This window comes from Parasteatoda tepidariorum, chromosome 6 (genome assembly GCF_043381705.1).
Source record: "Parasteatoda tepidariorum isolate YZ-2023 chromosome 6, CAS_Ptep_4.0, whole genome shotgun sequence".
In the NCBI taxonomy this organism is placed as follows: domain Eukaryota; kingdom Metazoa; phylum Arthropoda; class Arachnida; order Araneae; family Theridiidae; genus Parasteatoda; species Parasteatoda tepidariorum.
The window spans coordinates 89,538,942-89,561,792 of NC_092209.1; the positions used below are offsets into that span (position 1 = coordinate 89,538,942).

At 31.8% G+C, this 22,851-nt stretch overlaps 1 protein-coding gene across 2 annotated transcripts in view; it reads right to left on the reverse strand.

The window, feature by feature from the left end:
* The window catches only part of LOC107442570 (vesicular glutamate transporter 1), a 202,369-nt gene that overhangs the window by 28,149 nt on the left and 151,369 nt on the right, over positions 1–22,851 (reverse strand). For both annotated transcript variants that reach the window (XM_016056167.3, XM_016056165.3), the window contains 3 exons: positions 20,906–21,179; positions 11,443–11,561; positions 8,220–8,334 (listed from right to left, as the gene is read on the reverse strand). In XM_016056167.3, the coding sequence (XP_015911653.1) occupies positions 8,220–8,334; positions 11,443–11,561; positions 20,906–21,179 (508 nt within the window). The remainder of the gene's footprint in view (positions 1–8,219; positions 8,335–11,442; positions 11,562–20,905; positions 21,180–22,851) is intronic.

The window sequence follows — 22,851 nt, forward strand, 5'->3', positions numbered from 1 at the left end:
ATGCACTCCTTTTTGCGGATATAATCGTGTGAGCTGATGGAAAGATTATATCTTTTTTTTCCGGATTTTTATTAATTTTTTTCTTTCCGGATTTTTATTATTATTATTTTTCTTTTTCCCATTTCTTCATTATTCTGTAATTTTTTCCATGGTTTTCTCTACATTTTGAACTTATATATATATAGCACAATAAATAAGCTACAAGTATATAGAACTCATAAAATAAGCTCAAAATGCAGAGAAAACATGGAAAAAAATTTGCAGAATAATGGAAAAAAAGAAGAAGAAAATTATTCAAAAAAATAAATAAATAATAAAAATCCGGAAAAAAGATATAATCTCTTCAACAGCTCAAGCGATTATATCCGGTAAAAGGAGTGCTTTCTAATATTGTATCAATATAGCCGAAGCAAAATATATCAATACAATAGTGTGAGGAGCACTCACAATTTTTTTTTAAAACAAAATATAATAGAACACATTAAGTAATGAATATTACTAAAGAAACAGAAAATAAAATGTAAAGGGAAAAACAAAACATAGCATAAAACGAAATCTCTAAAGTGAGAAGCGAATTCAAATGAACTTACATGAACGAGAAAATATTCAAGAATGATTTAAAATATTTTCGTAATGAGATTCCCAGATTTCAAAATATGAAAACAGAAGCGCAAATTGAGGTAAAACCGCAAATAGAGGGATTTTATATTATAGCGCGTTCTTACTGAAATACGTTTGATTTGTTAGTTACCAAGGATGGGCCTGAAAATGGATGTGAACAATGTAATATTATACTGGATAATTTAAAGAAGCTAATAATTAATAAGGTTGATATTTAATTATACAATTTTAATGATTTCAGAAATCTACTTTTATTTAAGAAAAAGAGAGAGAAACATGAATTACCTGTTTTGCACACATTTTATGCCACGGATTTGCACGTGGTAAAAATTATATAAATTAACAAAAAAGTGTTTAGTGAGTTTATTTGCAATAACATATAATTAACTCAATAATTTTCAATAGAATTTAATTACTTTAGTTGGTATCCATTGTTTTTTTTTATCAAATTTTGAAAGAGTTTGTCGATTTGATTTTTAGATAAATAAACAATCTCTTTAAAACTGATTTCAAAATCTCAGCAACAAAGGGAGATAAATGAATGAAACCAACGGTAAGTTATGAAAGCTGTAAAAATTCTATTCAGAAATTTTTGAATTTAGTTACAAAAGTTGCCACTAGATAGCGCAGCGAGTCACCAATGACCAGAGTGAACTGTTCTAGCATTAAAACGTAAAGGAGGTTTTTCAAACCACGTATTCTATTAATCAGTAACGTGTTTTTCTGGTATTGGAATATAGCAGGTTAGATTATAGTCCTACGGCAGTTGTTTTCTTTTCGAGAGCTCTGTACAGCGCCATTTACTGTAACTAAATTCCAAAATTTCTGTAGAAAAATTTTATAGCCTTCACAATAGACATACCGTTTGTTTCTATTTCTCTATCTCCCTTTGTTGCCGAGATTGTTATCTTTGAAATCAATTAGTCCTTTCTCGACACCCTGCATTTACAGCCCTCAAAGTCATTTTATGTGTAAACCTTTGCAATACGGCAATCTTGTTTTTGTTCAAGCTCAAAAGGATAAGTAGTACTTAGTAGTACTTCAAGAAGAAGAAGAAGACAAAATACCCATGTGACCTATGACATCTGCGCCAGCTGTTCTTTTGTAAGTAAAATGTCGCGTTGAACTTGAGCTAAGCTTTCCACATAGGTTAAAATCTTAATTAAAGTTAATTAAATACATGACCGCATCGCACATTGCATTTGTTGAAATATAATTCTTTCTCGTCTAACGTCTTTCCTTTAACTTATATTTATTATTTGTTTATGTATTTTATTGTAATCATTATATATTTTTATTTTGCGTATCTGGCAACTTCGATACATAATTAGTTTGCTTATGTTCTATATTGCTTCATGCCTGTCTTTGTGTTGAGTAGAAATATAAAGTGAAAGAATTGAAATCTTTGTGAAAGAATATAGAATGTGTCACTTAAGAGAATTGATACTTGACGGGTTTGTCTTATTTGAAATAGAATGGAAAGAATAGTTGCAAGTAAACAAATGCCACGTTTCAACAACCAATCAGAATCGAGATTAGCTTTTTCTCTTGCGTTAAATTAATTTTACTAACATGTTAGTAGCCAAATACGGACAATCATTATTCTTTTACAAAAATACGGAAAAAATATATTAAGAACGATCATCAAACATGTAAAACAACATTCTATGCAAAACTAGATAAATTAAAAGAAATGCTAAATAAGGAGGAACTAGTTTATTATTTATAATTACTGCCTGAGTATATATGATGATCAGCCCTTTAATATATATATTTAATATATATATCTTTTCTAAAAAGTTATATTCATTACAAGTTTCATGAAACAAAAAAGTTTGCAAAGTTTGACGAAATACTAGTGAGTAAAAGAGAGTGACAAACATCAAGACCAGTTTGAATGCATGATGAAACATTGGTTTACTTCTCGAATTCTCTCTGTTTTTTTTTCCGTCGGTCAAATAGGTTTTGATATTTTAGTCTTGAAATCTTCACCATTGATTCGTTAAATTACAATTTGCTTGAGTATTAATTTGAAACACCTAATATGTTACTATTTTGATTTTATTTTATCAACCGTCGTTGATCGGCCGACCCAATTTTTAACGTTTACGACTGCTAATGTTCAACTCAGTAGCCTTGTAATTCTGAACCCAATCCAGAAGACAAGGGAACTTCTGGATCTGGTTGAAATTGGCCTCGGTGGAGGACTTTTTAATAGAACTAACCCGCATTTCGGTTACACGGTGAGGAAAACCTCCCACGGTTAGCCTGACGGCAAGGAGACTTTAACCCCCATGATTCGTCTACCACTGAGGATATTTTACGTCAGCACTGTGGTCGGTGCAAGTTGGATGTGGAATTCGAATCGACCAGTAATCGCTGGGATTCGGACCCGGTTCACATCATTAGAAGGTGAACTCTCTATCTCCTGAGCCCTCACGGCTCTTTGACAAGGACTTTTTTTTAAATTTCATATTTTTTTTATTATCGTCGTTGAACAGCCGACCCAAAGAGTTTATGACCACCAATGTTCTACGGCGTAGCCTTGTAATTTTTGAGCCCAATCCAGAAGACAAGATAATTCCTGGATCGGTACCCCCAGAGGTATTGATTTGTTATGGGAACATGGAGGACTTGGCGACTCGACAGATTTAACGCGCGACAGTCACCATTTACTACACGGAGAGTTTTCGGCCTGCGAGGATCGAACCCACAACTTCCTGGACATGGGCCCAGTGCCCTACCAACCAGGCTATCCCGGCCCCAGCCAACACCTCCTAGAAGTATGAAGGCCTCAGCACGGATCAATTTAGTAGTCCGATGTGACGAAGTTAACTGCGCAGTTGATGAAAAATAAGAAAGATGTCATTACGTTCGGGGTACTAAGCTGCGCAGTGGTTGAAAATACGACATATGTCATTACGTTTGGACTACTGAAGGATATTTATGGTAACCCGTGCAGAGGCCTACTCTTTTCTAGGAGGTGTTGCCCCAGCCCTCAAGGATTGTAGCAAATATTTGCATTAATACAGAACATTCTATATATGATCTGATTAGCTGTGATTTTTTTTGTTTATTTATTTATTTTTTTGCAGCATTGACTGAACAAAAAATCGTTTTTACTTCACAAATTATTTCAAGCTTTTGCGTAACAAAATAAATTCTTGGCACAGGCATATATATTAGAAATGAGCTCTAACTTTTACTTTACAACCACTTTTACAATATCAGCCATTCGAAACTAACGCCAACTCATTGCCTCACAAAAGATACACTATACGCCATATATTTCGCCAAAGAACAATGTTAAAGGACTTCATTCTCCTTTTCATCGTAAGGATGGGGGGGGGGAAGGGGGCATCGCCAAGGGAGGAACAATCTCGAAACTCCGGAAGTAAAGAAGTAATCATATACATAGAGGAAGGAAGTTCCATAGAGATTGTCTGATGACAAAGCTTTTATAGAGCGAGTCTAGACAATATAATGTAGTCTCTATTGTTCTTTATGGAAATCGAATAGCAACGGTTAAAAGTGATAGTGTTATAAATATTGACTTGGAATTCAGAATTTAATCTAAATAATTAAATGAGAACTTTGTTTCATACAGTCTCTGCCCAAATTATTAGACGCACTGTGAGATTCGATGCAAAATCTTAATTATCACGTGAGACTACACAGCCTTATTGTTTTTAAGCGGCTGGAACCGGTTTGCCTTTGTTTATGTTCGTGAATCAATTGGTTAATATTGTAATGCAATACGTTAAAAATAAATACAAATAAGAAGTATATGAAAAATCTCGATTTTAAATCCATTACAAGTTTGTTTAAATATAAAAGTACTGCTTATAAATTCGTGCAAACAGAATTAAAATGGCAAACAAGTGTTTCTTTGGACTAAGAAAGCAATTAAGATCAAGCCTAATCAGTCGAAAAACTAAAATTAAAATTTATAAGACTCTTATTCTAGCTGTATTGCTCTATGCAAGTGAAACATGGACACTAAACGCAGACACTCACTCAGCGTACTCTAGGTGTTTTCGAAAGGAAAATCCTGAGAAATATTTTTGGCCCAGAACAGGAAAGAGGCTGCTGGCGAATCATATACAACTTTGAATTATATAGACTCTATGGACAGCCACAGATAGTGCAGGTCATCCGAAGCAACAGAATAAGATGACTTGGCCATATTCGGAGAGGTCCAGAAAATAATGCAGTCCGAATCGCCACCTTTAAAAATCCTTCGGGCTAGACGAAGACCTTCTACTAGATCTCTGGATGACACTGCTAAAGATCTAAAAGTATTTAAGATAAACAACTGGAGAAAAGTCGCCATGGACAGGAGGCGTTGGAGGTTACGTGTGGTTGAGGCAGCTAAGGCCTGTAAGGGGCTGTTGTGCTGAAGAAGAAGAAGAATATAATACCTAATATAATAAATATTCTATATTTATATAATATATCGTCCGATTTATCCAATCCTCGAATTTATATTATATATCGTCTGTTTTAACCAATTGATACAAGAACGTATAAATAAGTGCAAACCGGTTTCAGTCGCATAAAAACAATAAAGCTGTATAGTATCACCTAATAATTAAGATTTTACATAGATTCTTATAGTGTGTTCAATAATTTCGTCAGGGACTGTAGCTCGTTAGTTGAATCGTGCTTTTCGGTGCTCCTAAAAAAGGAATTTGGCGAAGGTCCTGATTTTTAAAGTAATAAGTATAAATTTTTGTTTAAATAAGATTAGTTTTTAATAATCAATTTGTTCGTTAAAATTTTGAAGCTTCTAAAAAAAGGAAAGATGTTTGGAACTCTCATTAAAAAAAGAGGAAAAAAATTAGATTTTGTGAACCGATTTTAATTAAAAAGTTTTAGTTCATCGAACAATGAAATATATATAATTTCACCCTTTTTTTAGAGAATTACCTTTAAAAAAAGGATAAAAGTATATCTATTTTGCTAACCGATTTAAAAATTTTAAGTTCTGAAGTTTCTTAAAGAAAAGGAATGTATGTAAAAAAAGAGCTGAATTTTTTTTATTTTATTGAAACATTTTCATTTAAAATTTAAAATTTTCTTAAAAATGGAATATCTTTAGTGTACTATTTCTAAAAAAACGCAGAAAAATTTATTTTCTCTTTTATTAACCAAAGAAGAATTTTATTTTATTTTATAGAGAGTTAGAGAGAAACATAAGTAGAGATAAGTAGAAGATAAGAGAATAGGAGAGAGAAGATGAGTAGAGACGAAATTTTTTTAATCGTGTAAGTAATAAGGAAAACATATAACGGAAAACATATTTTAACGGAAAACATATTTTAAAAAATCCTTATTTTGCTTGAAATATTTCCTAATGCAATTATTATTTTAATTTTTTTTTTTGCCTTGTTGCATACGAAAACCCTCTAATTTTTTTTTTTGAAATATTTCTGCGCTATCTATTATTATAAAAATAATGATAAAAAAAACAGCATTAAATCACTATTTTTTAAATATCGTACAAATTCAATTTTCGCCTGCTTGTACGATGCAAATTACCATGCTTAGCAAAAGCTGAAAAACTAGCTTTTGCTTCTTTTCAAGTGCAGTGCCTTTGTATTTAACTTTCTTAATTTTCTTCTTAACTAAAAAAGATTTCAAGCTAAGAAAAAATGGACTCTTTTAATTTTTTCTTCTTAGTTCAAAAGTTAGCTGAATTATAATAGCATTAAAAAAAAACTATAAAACTCGTTTATCCCAAGATAATTCAATGCAAAATATAACTTTTTGTACATATTTATTGTTTTATTTAATAATAGACGAAAAAATTTTAAATTGTAAGGTACAAAATGTTTTACATAATCTTAAAGGATAAAATTTTAATGACAAAATACAAAATTTGAGCGAAATCAGTTGAATAATTCCTGAGAAATCGAATTTTAAAAATAAGGCTTCTTTCAAATTCAGGAACAATTCGACCGATTTTGTTCAAATTTTGTAGATTTAACTTTTTAAGCAAAAAAGAGGATTTTAAGATAAGAAGGAAAAAAATGGACACTTTCATTTTTTATTCTTAGTTCAAAAGTTAGATGAATTAATAGCATTAAAAAAAAAAGACTTAAGAGTTGCGATGAATTTTGTTATCTTCCGTTACCATAGCAACTTAGATGATCACTTACTTCAGAACGTGTACCCGGAAGCTTAGGTTCCTGTAGTAAGTGGGCGAAAACACCAGATAGGCGTAAATTTCGTCGGCCAACGAATCAGGAACAGTCTTACATATTTCACGAAATTCTTTTATTGTCAATCAATGTGATTAGGTAGAAATATGTGTTTTATAGCCTATTCTCTCAATTTGAATGAAACTGGTGGAATAATTTTATAAAGAAATAAACTTCAAGATTTTGGCATCATTTTTCTAATTGTCTGCTTTTGACTTAAAATTTTTTTTTAAAAAAAAGTTGTGATCGCCTTATTACTATCACTGGATACCCATTGGTCAATTGCTTTTTCTTTCTGGATGGACTCCGTTAAACGTCACATTTCAAATCACGGGTTGCAAAATCTATCTCTATTGATGTTTGTCGTCGGATTGGACTGCCTATGTACGTGTTTCAAGACGTCACAAAATACTTTTCCTTCTACAGCATTCATATTTATATTGAAATCCCCGTCGAGCCAGTCATTATAAGTCAATAATAAAAAGAATGTAAAAATACTTTAAATTATTATTATGTAAATACATTGAAAATGCCTGCTAGAGAAAAGAAAAAGAAAAACAGCAGCGGTCGCCTTAGCAACGCTTGCAATGACGACGCATGCGCACTGTTTACTATTTCTATTGAATACAGTTGAAAAGTGTGAGGACGCAATCAAATCAAATCCAAACCAAGATTTTTGGATTTTGCGAATGGCTAAAAACATTGACTTCATCTGACTGAAATATCAATTGGGTATTTGCACTTCGGGAAGAAGAAGACCAAATATATCCATACATGTGACCTATGACGTCACCGTTTGCTGATCGTCAATTAAAAAAAAATGGCGTGTCAAAGTTGAGCTCAATTTTTCCACACGAGTTAAAATGTTAATTAAAGTGAACTTTATTAAATACAGGGTCACTTACAGGCATCCCATTTAATGGTTATATTTTACGAGAACATTTTATGTGAAGATTAACTTCACGTAAATTACGTACACTATTTCACTTCCGATGGTCCAACGATTGCCTTAATATAGGTCTCAATTCAAATACTATTGTCTTAGTCATATAAATAATAATATGCTCTTAATTGGGCAATCACAGCGCGAGAAGAAGTGAAGTGATCAAGCTAAACCACGTGATTTATATTAGATTTAATTGGATGCCTGATCTGCCATTAGGTATCTGCTATTTTTTATTATTAATTAATTTTTTTGCGGGTCTAGGCACCTGTTATCATTACAGATTTAGGCATCAATTAATGTTCAAAGTTTCGGCACTAGTTATTTTTACAAGTTCACATAAATAAATCATCATTGGTAATAGTATGGTAAAGTAATGAAATCAATATAATGATAATTATTATGAAATAACACGAGATTAAATATGAATAATGAGAAGAAAAAAAACTTACCTCGACCAATCCTTGAAGTACTCTAACTACTATAACTAATCCAGGACCAACTCTTGCTGCTCCCGGCAACAACATGTTCAAACACGATGAAACAGCAATGGCTGTGCCGAATACCCTGCAACAAAAAAGAAAATGTCTCAGGAAAAAAAAACATCCCGATATTATTATTGTTTTATAAAATGGCGGGCATTTGAGCCTATTTTCCATTGACCTCAGAAATGCCAGAATTGCTATTCTCTTATTTTTATCCAGTAAACACCTGTGGAATAGCGTCGCTCACGCTATACAACCACAAACCCGTTTATAGGGTGGGTCACATTCACACAATAACACAGAAGGGCCGGGATAGCCTGGTTGATAGGGCACTGGGCCCATGTCCAAGAGTTCGTGGGTTCGATCCCCCGCCGGCCGAAGACTCCCTGTGTAGTAAAGGGTGACTGATGCACGTTAAATTTGTCTAGTCGCAAAGTCCTAAATGTTCCTATTACAAATCAGTACCCCTGGGGGTACTAATCCAGGTGTTTCCGTGTCTTCTGGATTGGGTTCAAAATGACAAGACTACGGAGTTGAACATTAGTAGTCTTGAACCCAAAATTGGGTCGGCTGTTCAACAACAGATATAAAATAACACAGAAGAAAAGACACAGAGAACACACAGAACATCCATGGCTATGGTGGGATTCAAACCAACAACCACTGGCCTCGTAGTCCAGCGCAGTGACCACTAGACCAGTGATAGGCACACCTCAATATTAACAGTGAACGATTTGTAGCTTGGGATACCATTGAAAAAAAAAATTATTTGGTGATTGCGCAATTTAAAAATTCAAAGTTAAAAATAAAGAAAAAATTTTTTTTTGCTTTTTAAAAAAAGAACGGGAAGAACTTTTTGACGAAGCCGTCAATGCAATTAGGAAGGTGATTACGTTTTTGATTATAAAAGTGTGTTAAATGAAAAGTATTAATTGAAATATGACTATTGAAATATGAAAATGACTAAGAAATAAGACTTATGAAATTGAAAATATGATATGAAATTGAAATATGACTATGAAATATGATAATTGAAGTATGAATAGTTCAGTTTAATTACATTCATTGTTTTCTTTTGTTTTCTGAATTTTATGAGTGAAAATATAATAATATTTTCTGTAATTGGAGTATTTTTTTTTTAAATTTCTTTTTCTTCATTTTTTTAGTTATTCCATAAGAAAATGAAACTTTTCCATAAAAAATTCCTCTTTTTATTAATATTTTAAATATTTTAAATGTTTTTATTTCATAATTAAAAACGCATGCGCGAGACTTTGCATCAGAATCGCTATTTATGTACTAAAACTAAACTGAACTTAGTGCGCGACAGCCCATAGAGGGTCAAGGCCTACTGTGCTCATCTTAGTTTTCCTGACTTTGGGCTCTGGGATGCAAGAGAAGATGTCCCCCAGTGTTTAGTCCCCAAGGCATGCTTGGTACTCATTTTATCGACCCACTGAAGGGATGAAAGGCTAAGTCAACCTTGTCCGGCCCAAGGATCGAACCAAGAACCTGAGGTTATGAACTAATATTATATATTTTAAGTTTCATTACCCATATTTAACTTTTACAACTTAATGGCATATAGACGATAATATAAAAATATATTTCATTTACCTGAAGTTTATTAATTAATTATATTTGTAAAAATTATAAATAGTTTATTAATTTTAGAAATAATTTAATAATTATGGTAATAAATACTACTGGTTTCACGGTAATAGGTTCTGTGGTAATAGACACCAAAAATGCTAATGTAGGCACTGCATATTAGGTTTGATACATACTAATAGGCTTTTTAAGGTTTACGAAACTGGGAAGTGCAGGTTTTTCTTTAATTATAAGTGTCCATTGGTAATGATAATGTTTTTTATGCGTTAAAATTATCAAAGGTTAGACGCATTGCGGAAAAATGTAGCCTGGTTCATTTTGTCAATTACATAGAGCTGAAAATTTGAGACTAAAAAGGAAAATTGGTTTAATATCTGTTGCAACTGTTAAATCGAACCGAAGTTGAGTAAAAGTGCAAGAAAAGTTTAAGACTGGTACATTTAAATTTTATAACGATCCTAAAATTTCTAACAATGATTATTATCAAATTTATAATCTATCCGAGGTCTGTTCAGTGTAGCTTGATTCTTAAATAAATTTTTTATCGCAACGGCTATTTTAGTTAAGTTTGCTGATATAGAGAAATTTTGCCTCGAGTTAGTTGTTGTTGTTGTTGCTAATTCCCATCTGGTATGACTGGGTCAGACCAGATCAATAAATCTGTTGACATTAAGAAAGTCCGTAACCAGAATGGGATCAGAAACCTTTCTGCCTCGAGTTAGTCTTTCATGAACCGTAACGCTAACCTTATTTTCGAACCTTAACCTTATTATAAACCTTCACTTTACAATAGAACAGTAGGACCAATACCACACACCCTCGGTCCCTATGCAGACTAAGCCAAGTGGTCACCCACTCAATTCTATTGGAAATGTAAAACTGTGATCATTCGGCAGCTTCAATTATTAGAAATAATTATTTAAAGCGAACTGTAACTTTTCGTACTAATTTGGCTAAAATACCCAAATTTTTAAACAGGTACCAAAAATTTAAGGAGGAAGTTGTCGATGGTGACAGAACAAAATTATTGTTTAAAGTTTAACACAGAATAGGAAATTAAACCTGCTGTACTAATTATGTATTAACAGAATAAAACATTCTGTGACCTTTTAACTGGATGATTTTCAGTTTGAATGTCCTACGCAGGAAACCAAAAGCGATTACAGTTGTTGTCGTCGTAGGTCATTAAAACAAGTGGTGCGATTGTTTTTGTTTTCCAGTGGCGCCATCTATTGCCCAGAATTTGACTTCTCACACACCCATTCATACATCCATTCATTCATCCACAGATCGTAATTTTGACCTGAATCAGAAAACGATCCATCTCCAATTCAGTGCCCTCAGAGACATTGGTTTGTTTTGGGAACACGGAGGACATTGTGACCCGACAGATTTAACGTGCACCAGTCACCATTTACTACAAGGGGAATCTTCGGCTGTCTGGATTCGAACTCCCGTTCTCACGAACGAGAGTCCAGCTCACTGCCAACTGGGCTAGGATCGGTGAGTCAACCCTCTCCAATTAAGAGGAGATAATTTAAGTTAGACAGTACAAAGAGGATTAATTGAATGAACAAACCTGTTAGCTGGGTACATTGTAGCAAGGAATCCACCAGGAATTTGGGTGATCAGGTATCCCCAGAAGAATGATGAATCTATAACACCTAATGTACCGGCTGACCAGTTGAATTCTGGTTTCTAAAAGAAAGAGTGGAAATTCAAACAAATGCATTAACATGTGGCGTTAACTACCACTACGATTATTAAATATCAACTCACTACTATATGAGACATGCTAACTTGATTCCACCTAGAAGTACCTCTTAATAGTTGAAGGTTGGCATTGTCTAATGATCTAGCCCCCACATTGGTGACTAACGGACGTGATTACGACTACTTCGATTGATGGTCGCCATAGAACAGTTGACTTGCTATTTGTGACTGCCTCATGGTCCTCCTCGCGCTGTTGCTTCTCAGTCTCATTTATACACAACGGGTCCTACACACACTCTACTGCTAATAGCAACACAGGAATGACCACAAACACAACCATGAACTTAATACAGCTCTCATCGCTAAAGCTCAAAACTCGGTGACCATAATCCAGCTCTCCCGTTCTTTCACAAATACGGCAATTAAGTGGTATCCGTTCACCGAATAGATGAACGGAAGATAGATGACTTTTGATAGATGAAGTTTGGCATTGTCTAATGGACTTTCCCCACAAACATAACTAATAAATATTCTTTGTTTCTTACTATATATAAAATTCTAATGTCGCCGTTTTCTTTTGTTTTCGGTACATTTTTATTAGCAGGAAAATCACATGGTAGGATCTAGTTTTCCTACGTTAATTTTCATAACTGTTTGGTTGTCACCAGCATAAAATTGATATAAGTCGTAAAGGTATTGCATCCGTAATTTAAAGGTATTTACCTTCACTGTTGTTATTACGTTTTTGTTTTTGTTTGTTTTCTAAATTAAGAGTTTAAGAGGATTGTTTTTATTATTATTATTTTTAGATTAACGTAATTCTACGTTACATTTTAGGATAAAGTTATTCAAATCAGTGCCTGATCGTATTAACCGTTTAACAATTATTATTCGTAGGTGCAAAATACATTATATACTAATATGAATTGCGGTTAAAAAGATCCGTTAAATGATTTAGAACTTAACTTTCAACTTCATGCACAAAAATTGCATTTTAAATATACAATTTACGTTTTGTTTGGTAGGTACGTTTGTTACCTACCAAACGTTTGGTAATAACGTTTGGTAATAACGTTTGTTTGGTAAGAAAAAATATTAAATTATGTCCAAATTTGTTATAACAGTATACTACTTTTAATTTTAAATGTTATTTCAAAAACTTATTACTCAGAAAAATTATTTATGTTCACCAATAGATCCTAATAGTCTCATAAGGGAGGGAAATATTTTTAAGTGGAGGCACAAGTGTTCTTTTTTTTTAGTAGGTACATATATTTTTAGTTGAATAATTTCAACTGATTCAAGCCAAGAAACAGCAATTGCGAAGCAATCATTGGGGTTGGTGAGCGTCAGCAGACAGGTGGCTTAACCCCGTAGTTCAAAAATAAATGCGTTCAGTAGTATGATTGATAAATAAGCATATACACGATATTCTAACAGATTTTAAAACTTTTAGATTAAGAAAATGGTTAGGGTTCTTGTAACAAATTCATGTGATAGAGCATACATTTTTGTATTCCTAAGTTTCTGCTTTTAGTTCAAAAACTCTTTGGTAGATGGAGCTGCAAGTAAAAAATTTGTAATTTAAAGAAAAGCAATTAAAAATAACATCACTAGTTTTCAAAATCTTTCAATGAATGAAAACTTTAAGAAAGTTATTTAAGAAGTATCTGTTAGAAGCCTCAACCATATGTTTTAGTGGGCAGACAAAGAACTTGCAGAGACCGATAAAACTTGCAAAGCCATCTGTCGGGCTCTGCAAGAGCGAATCTCAGGGACTGTAGGAAGGATAATTTATGTCCATTTCTTATAAGTTTTCAGCAAAAATTGTTATTATAATATCATTTGTTATCCCGTTATAATTTCTAAAAAAATCAGTCTAATTTAGAACAAGCCGTAAGAATCCTCTACTATGATGATTACTATGACATGGATTGCTTAATGATTACTATGACTCAGTAATTAAAAATTCTATATATTACTACAGTCTTCAATGCAGTTACATATTTGATGAGCGTAGTAAAGAAGCATAATACATGAAAATATGTTCTTATAAACCTAAATAATGTAAACTAATGATTATTTAATAAATCAATAAACAAATAAAGTAAAAAAAAAAAGAAACATTTAGTGGGAAAAATTTCTGTATTTTGACTACCATAAAATGGCCACGATTAACAGCATAAATTGGTTTTAATTAATATTGATAAGTTGAACTCACACAAGCAAGTTTTGCTTAAACTAAAAACATAAAATTCCCAAGAAACGCAACAAATAATAATGGAAATAAAAATTTTAACTATGTCGGTTTATATGCTTTAGTTTTGAGCATGTTTATATATCGTTGATTAATGTAAACCAATGATTATTTAATAAATCAACAAACACAAATGAAGTTTAAAAAAAATTAATGGGAAAAAATTTCTTTATTTTGGTGGTCACGATTAACAACATAGAATGGATTTTATTTATTTTGATAAGTTGAACTCATACGAGTTTTGCTTAGACTAAAAAAGTAAAATTCCTGAGAAATAATAATAGAAATTTAATTTTTAATTGTGTCGGTTTATATCCTTCAGCTTTGAGCATGATTATATATCGTTGATTAATGCTGTTTTACTTATTATTTACCCCGTTAAGGCTATTCAGCTAGTTACTCATACTTTAATATAAGATGAACATCAGATTAAATTCCAACTGAAGTAATAAAAAAAGTTCCATCCAACTAACACATTATTGTAACAGTTTTCGACTAAAAGAAACTTAGTATATAGTAATTTAATAATGAAACAATAGATGGCGCAGGTAATTTTAGGGGACCTCTCTCAGTTTAGTTTCCAACATCAAATCTTCCCTCACAGAAATCATCCCATTGCTTTTAGATTTATTTATTTTATTTTATTCCACAACAATCATATATTTTCATCAAGACTGTTTTTATCCCCAACAAGATCCCCCCCAGTTTCTCCCCTTCCCCATCTTGATCTGGCTTTATCCCTAATGCACTTTAGATTATCGCGTATTCGAAGAGAAAATAAATGCATTACTCGAAAAAAGGGGAAGAAAAAAAAGTCCCTCTTGTCTGGCTCCCAAAAGACTTAAAATGGAATAGCGGCAATGACTGATCTATTGGATGTTGTTGCGTATGGGGATTAAGTCAGTAAGTTGCTTTTCATAATGTGGGATCAGTCAAAGAAAAATTCTATTACTCAATCAGTTTTTTTAAAAAAAAATTTTATTAGTTGAGTAAGTTTATGAAATTTTTTTAAAACAAGAATCGTCATATTTAACGTAATAATGTAAATGTAGATATAGTTAAATAAATAAGAATAGATGCGTTTTATTTCTCATTACTTAGAGGTAATGTACTTATAAAATTTTCTTTCTTCCTTTAAAGCTTATTATTTTCTTATTCTTTTATTTAGAGAGTAATATTTAGAGAAAAAAAAATCGGATTAAAAAAGTTTAAGGGCTATCGATAAAATGTAACTTTTTTGTGCACTTAGCTTTGAAAACTTTAATAGTGTAAAGCACAATTAAAGGATGCTAACAAACTGGAATTTAAATGGAATAGTTACAAAGAACAGAGAAATAAGATTAAAAAAGATTTAGAATGATCAGCAAAATTATCTTGAGTTTACTTATTTTTGGTAATTTTGTTTGAGTTAATTTTCATTAAAAATTATTTACAATAGGAATAGGATTGGAATGTAAAGAGAATATTTGCAAAAACACAAAATAGGATTAAAAAAATGTTTACGAACGATAAACGAACGAGTTATCTTTAGTATACTTGTATGTGATTATTTCGTTTGAATAAATTTTCATAAAGGAATTTTCAACTAAGTACAAATGAGGATAAATAAAGAAAAACAATGAAAAAAAAAAAAAGAAAAATGAATGAGAAATATTTTCTTCATTTTTCATCGTTTTTCTTCATTTATTCCCTTGGTTTCAATTTCCTTTTGGAATTTCAGCTGCATTGTGCGTTTTTCCACTGGAAGTGTAATTTCTAATTGCTTTAATTATTTTGATTTCTTTTCTTATTACAAATGAGGATCTTATTTTGAAAACCAATTCAATTATTGTTGCTGAATGTGGTTCTTGTCTTTTAGCCAAAAAATAATTTGAAAATTGTTTACGAAAAGTTTAGAAACGTTTTCATAAATCTTTTATTTTTTTAAGAAAAACACTTTTTTTAATGAATACTTTACATTGTTGTAGTCCCCGATAGTCGTTACTTTCTGCATTCATTATTAAGCAATTTTTATAGAGGTTAATATTCATGATATAATTTCTTAGTAATTATAATAAATTGAGATATAAATCACTGAAGTGTTTTAAATAATGTTTGTTTCTCCCATTTTCCTTAGTTAAATTCGGAAACATCAAATGTTATTTTCAAAATCCATTTCTTTTTCATGTCAAGGCTATCAATTTCTTATTGTATCTGTCTCTCTTGATGTTTCAAACATTTTTCTTTCAAGTTCTTCAGCCAAGTTGGCGCCGAAATTTGGGGAGTGCAGACATTTTTGGATCAATAGGTCATACAAATGGCTCCTTCATCCTTCACAAACTTTCGCCAAGACAGTTTGATTGATCAAAAGAGTAAACCTCTATTTATACTTAACTTTCTCGTTAAGAAAACGAAAAAGGAAACAATTTTTTTGATAGTCTTTAAGATGCTAATAAAGTAGTAGAATAGGCGTAAAATTTCTACAACTTCATATTTAAGTTTAATAAAGTTGTGTGTGAATTTTAAAAAAAGCTTTATTAAATTGTTATTTTTTATTTTTTTGATTCCATAAAAAGAATGCGGATACCCTTCATAAGTTGAGAGACAAAAATTTTATTTTATTTTATTTTATAACCGTCGTTGAACAGCAGTCCGAATTTTTCAGTTTAAGTCTAACAATGTTCAACTCCGTAGCCTTGTAATTTTGAACCCAATCCAGAAGACAAGGGAACTCCTGGATCAAGTATTGGGAGAAATTTGTCATCGTGGAGGACTTTTTGATGGAACTAACCAGCATTTGCTTTACATGGAGAGGAAAACCACGAGAACCTCCCACGGTTTGACTGACAGCAAGGGCACTTTAATCCATGATCCGTAAGACTACCACAGAGGATATTTTACGTCAGCACTGTGGTCGGTGTGTGCTGGGTGCGGAATTTGAATAAACCAGCAATCGCTGGGATTGAACTCGGGTCACCTCATTGGGAAGCGAGCGCTCTATCCCCTGAGTCCCCACGGCTTTGGGATTGATATATATTTAAATTTAGAAATCTTTTAGGCTTATTTGATAAAATTATTTAGAATTTTAAACTTCTTTTTTACCGCCATCTATTAGAAACAATTAAAAATTATGCTACAAAATGATTTTTTTAAATATATTTTATTTATAAAATAAATTTTGTAATATTGACTGCAAAAAGAAAGATATAATTGTTGATCCATAAATGTCTGAAAGAGCCATAAAATGTTTGGAAAACATAAAGAAATAAATTATGTACATGCTGTAATAAGCATTAGAGGGGCGCCTAAAATTGGCAAACTAACTTTATTTAAGATTACTTATTGGCAACACAAATTGAAAGTAGTAAAAAAAAAAAATTACCATCAACACTGAAAAATTACGAAATTAGTGGTAAGTAAAGCCCTGCACACGTAGATTAACCTTTTGCTTGCGGTGTTCCATGTTGTACCATCACATGTGGTCCACATGTTGTATCAGCCGTAAATAATAGGTTAAGTAGCGACGTATTGGTGACAGCAATTTTCTTGTGACCGCAACTCTCTATGTTCTATTCCTAAACGTCACTTTTTTACTCATTAATATTTTCGTACTCTTAAAGATAACTTAAATATTTATAATTTATTCTTTTAACTCTTTTGCTCTCTCTGAAATTATCATATTATTATCAGTGTTCAATGAATGGAATGATTTCGGGTTTAAATCATTACGGACATTATTATCAGTGTTCAAAGAAAAAGTGTTTTTCTCCAATAGTTTACCAATACCAATAGTTATTTGGTCTTTTCCAATTAAAAAAATTGCTAAAACTTTATGTACAATTAATTAAATTTAAAATGATATTTTTATTAAAATTTTTCGATGCAAACAACAAAATCAAAAAAATATTTTGAAATTGCTGTTTCATTTTTAAAAGACTAAATTAAATAAAAATGTGTTTGTCAATTAAAATGTAAAAGTCATTATAAATATTAATCCAATAAATTCACTTGAATGACATTAATATTTCCGAAAAAAATGTCCAATTTTTTCAAGACGCAATAATCTTATCTTTAATTGTATTATCTTATCATCATCTTATCTGTATTACAAAAATAAGAGTTCAAGCTATTTAGATAGATTCATTATGATCGAAATATATTATTTGTAAACGTAAATAAAAGTAAAAGTAAAGTAGCTCTAAAAATAAAGTTTAAACAGTTACTACCAGTAAATATTTTCTTCTTCTAAAGAGCATATGACATAGTAAAACAAACTTATCTACTCTGATACTGTGACTTAGCCAACAAAAACAAGCCAATGTCGTAGGACTAGTGACTAGTTAAGTGTAGTTGAGAGCTTGTCCGCTAGAAAATAAAATTTCGAAAGACCTGATCTCACCCAGTCTTAACCCCATTCTCTCTATGTATTTCTACATTGTAAAAATGAGAAAAAGATACAATGAACACGATTTTGATTTAGAGTGAGAAAGTAATGTCAGGGATAGAATTCGATGAACGGATACCACTAATTGCCGTATTTGTGAAAGATCGGGAGAGCTGTATTAAGTTCACTCGGAATTTGAGCACTTGTGGTGAGAGCTATATTAAGTTCACCGAGTTTTTGAACATTTGTCGTGAGAGCTGTATTAAGTTCAAGATTGTGTGTGTGACCTCTCCTGTGTTGCTATTAGCAGTGGATTGTGTGCAGGATCCCGTTGTATGTAAATGAGACTGAGAAGCAACAGCGTGAGGAGGACGATGAAGTAGCCACAACTAGCAATAGATGGTTCAATGTGAACCATCCATCGAAGAAGGCGTAACTGCAGAGGTAGGCGATTTCATATCACGTACGCGGGTCAACAATATGGGGCGAGTAATTATCGACGATGACAACTTTCTTCTGTCAAAAGGTAAGTAAACTAACCAGTGAAGGAACACTTAAGCTTCGCTTGCCTTTCAAAAAATCATATTAATTTTTAAGTTCGTAATTACAGTTAAATGACAGTGTCAACATATTTGTTACTAATTGCAAATTATGTAAAAAAAATTGTAGAGAATTTATATAATATTGTTTTAAAGTTTTGGAGGTTCAAATAACAAGTAGTAAGAAGACCAAGTAAAGGAATAGCTCTTACCAGTGAATGAACACCCAGGAAAGGAACACTTAATTTTGGTTATTTTTTAATGCTCTTTATGAATTTATAAGTCAGACAAATATTTAAAAACAAGCCTATTCTTGAAATTATAACATATAAATACTTGGAAATGTTAATTTTTTTTAAAATCATGAATTGAAAATTAAAGTGTCAACATATTAACACATACTGTTCATTCACTGGGAAATCTATGGCCAGTAAAGGAACATGTCTGTTCCCTCACTCGTTAGAAGTTATTTTTCGTATTTTTAACATTCTTTTGATGCGGAACATCACCAAAGGTACAAGAAAATCAAAGTTTATCTTTTATTTTCATTAACTTAGAAAAAAAATCAGTAAAGGAACACTTGTTCCTTCACTGGTTTTTCATCATTTGGTGATCCAGTGAATAAACACCCCCTTATCTCAGTACTTTATTATGCTATGATGCTTGAAAAAAAATAAAACGTAACTTCAATAACTATATTTCGAAATCTCTTTTTCACAGTGAGAAAAATAAAACTATTACATGCAATTAATTACACTTCAAACGTGTAAATACAAACACTCACCTTATAATTTTTTCAAAGAAACAAGGTGTTGCAGAGATAATAACAAATTCAAAATTTTTTCCAGAGAAGTCTATTCGACCAGGTAATCCAAAACATTGCTAGATGACTTCCTATTGTTTGACAGTAAGCTATTGTTACCAATCAATCTAAAGAAAAACCTTCAAATTCTAATTTTTAATCAATATATATGAAATGTTCCTTCACTGAGATCCTCAAAATAGTCATCACTACCTCAAAATAGTCATCACGTCTTTTATACGTGGGAATTTAATAATCGTAGTGGTAGTTACGACATAACTATATCAACCAATTTCGATATCCTTTTCTTTGGAATAATTTAGAAGCTGTTTATCGTTACTCTATATTAACATTAGTCATAGGGACTCTTAATTTTCAGTAAAAAATTTACTGAATACTTTTTTCCCCACCAAACTCTTGAATGAATCAAGTTAGTACAAAGTGTGTAGCTAAGCCTTTCTACAAGAAATAAGCACCTTTTAAGTACTTTTTAAGCACTCTAAAAATATTTTTAAGCACTGTATGCATTAACAAAATGCAAAATATATTTCAAAGACTTTACAAGATCATCATAAAATAACTAGTTTCTGCCAAGAATTCTTTTCTTGATTATATTAGCCATTATAAAATGGATCGAGAGATTTTTTGGTTCGATATAAGAGGGTGGAACATGAAGCCTGAAATAGAAAATATCTTGCAAAATGCAGCAGAGTTGCACATGAGAGTGCAATAATCTTACCAAACCCAGTTCAGTAGACGCACATGTGGACTCGCAAGTATTTCATCAATAATGCAAGATGATTGGCGCTTTCATACGCTATGGACCGACGGTGGGCCGAAATGGATTGTGGTTGAAGGAATTGTGAAAACGATGAATAGAGCAATGTAAAAAGCACGCATTTGCGTAATATATACGCATTTGCATTGTCTGAAATAGAGAATATCTTGCAAAATGCAGCATAGTTGCACATGAGAGTGTAATAATCTCACCGAACCTAGCTCAGTAGACGCACATGCGGACTCGCAAGTATTTCATCAAACATGTAAAATGATTGGTGCTTTCATACGCTATAGACCGACGGTGGGCCGACATGGATTTTGATTCAATGAATTGTGAAAATATTGGATAGAACAATGTGAAAAGCACTCTTTTGCTTAATCCGTGGCGAAAATCGACACGGTAAAGAAAAAAAAATCTCATTTCCGAAAAGGCAAAATTAAGCACTTTTGAAAACACTCAATGAGAAAAGCACCTCTAAGGGCTTTTAAATAATGAAAATCGAAAATAAGCACCTTAAAGCACATTTTAAAAACGCTACACACCATGTTAGTAATGTTAAAAAGGTATAAATGTGGAGTGGTACTTACAGGGTTTGACGTACTATTGGACACCATGGCCATGACGGCTACTCCCAAGTTACAACGAATGCCGAAACTTATGACAAATCCTAGTGAACAGAGACTGGCGACGAGGTACCGCTTGGACATATTCTTGCAGCAGGGACAGTTGGGTTCTGGGAAAAACGAGAAAGCCTTGCTTTGTTTGTGTTTCTGGTCTGGAAGCTCACCACCAAAGAAATCACCTGCTCCGAGTTCATCCTGTTTCATAAATCCTTTTTCGTCTTCTTGTTTCACGAACCTCCTGTCAAGAAACAATAATAAAAATATTTTAAGTTTCGATTTCATTTAAGTAGTTAATTTGATGTCATACAAGTCAGTTGATTTGTGTTTCAGCATGCATTTTTATTTACAGTCCGTGCCCAAATTATTAGACGTACTATAAAATTCTATGTAAAATCTTAATTATCAGGTGATACTATATACAGCTTTATTGTTTGTACGAGACGGAAACCGGTTTACACTTGTTTACGTTCGTGTATTAATTGGTTAATATTGTAATGCAATACGTTAAAAATAAAAACAAATGGGAAGTGTATAAAAAATCTCCTGAATAAAACCCCATTACATGTATGTTTAAATATAAAAGTAATGCCTATAAACTCGTGCACAACATGCAATTGTAAATACACTACAGTGCGTCTAATAATTTGGTCTAATTATTATAATATAGTAATATAATAAACATTCTATATTTATATAATATATCGTATAATTTATCCAATCGTCGAATTTATATTATATATCGTCTAATTTAACCAATTGATATTCGAACGAAAACAAGTGCAAACCGGTTTCAGTCGCGTAAAAACAATGCGGCTGTATAGTGTCACCTGATAATTAAGATTTTGCATAGAATTTTATAGTGCGTCTATGAATTTGATCAGGGACTGTACATTCAAGACGATAAAAAGTTTATAATAAACGAAATGTCTCAAACATTTTACAAGATAGGAAACATGGGTAGGGGAGAGTGGGGTCAATTGTAACATTTTTTACTTAACTATTTTTAACTAACAAAAAATCCAATATATAATTAGTATTAATTGACAGACGAGTAAAGTAGACTATCCTCTACTAGAAAAAAAAAAAAATACCTAATTTTAAATGTTATTATATTAGTTATTAACAATTTTTGACAGTCGTGCACTTGTTACAATTGTCCCCACTTACGGGGTCAATTGTAACAGTTCATAAATTCAACTAAAACATAGTTAATTATACATATTATCATAGTTGTGATATATTTTTTTATTGATCAAAATAGTAGTGATATTTTAGGAGTAAAAATAATAATGAGCAGAGACCTAAAGGGTTAAACTTTTAACTTTAAGGGGTTAAAAATTTTAATTTATGCTGTGAAAGGTGACAAATAAAATAATGCACATGCAACATAATATAAATGATATAGGAAACTATTGGTGGTTCTTAAAGAGTTAAGTAATGGTTTGTAAACATAAGATTATTTATTTTCAGCTGTTACAATCGTCCCTTTACTTATTGTTACAATTGTCCCCAAGACGCCATTTCAGCTTCATTTGTTAAAAACAATGCTAGTTAATTAGCAAAACTAATCTTTTTTTTTTTTTGAAATGTTAATTAAGGTGTCCACTTACATATTCGGTTAATAATTTTTATTTGTTTAAACAAAATTACTTTGTTACAATATAATATTCTAATACCAAAAAAAGTACTTACGTAGCGTGAAAATATCTTTTGTGATGTAACTCTTTCAAAAGTACATAAAAATGATTGCCATCAGGGGTGTACATGTAGATTTATTAAATACACCTTGTGTGCCACCTAGGAACCAAATCTAGAACCTGACACTCGAAATTTTTGCTCTGTTACAATCGTACCCTGTTACAATTGACCCCACTCTCCCCTATTTAATTGAGGAAATTTTGCGCTATAAA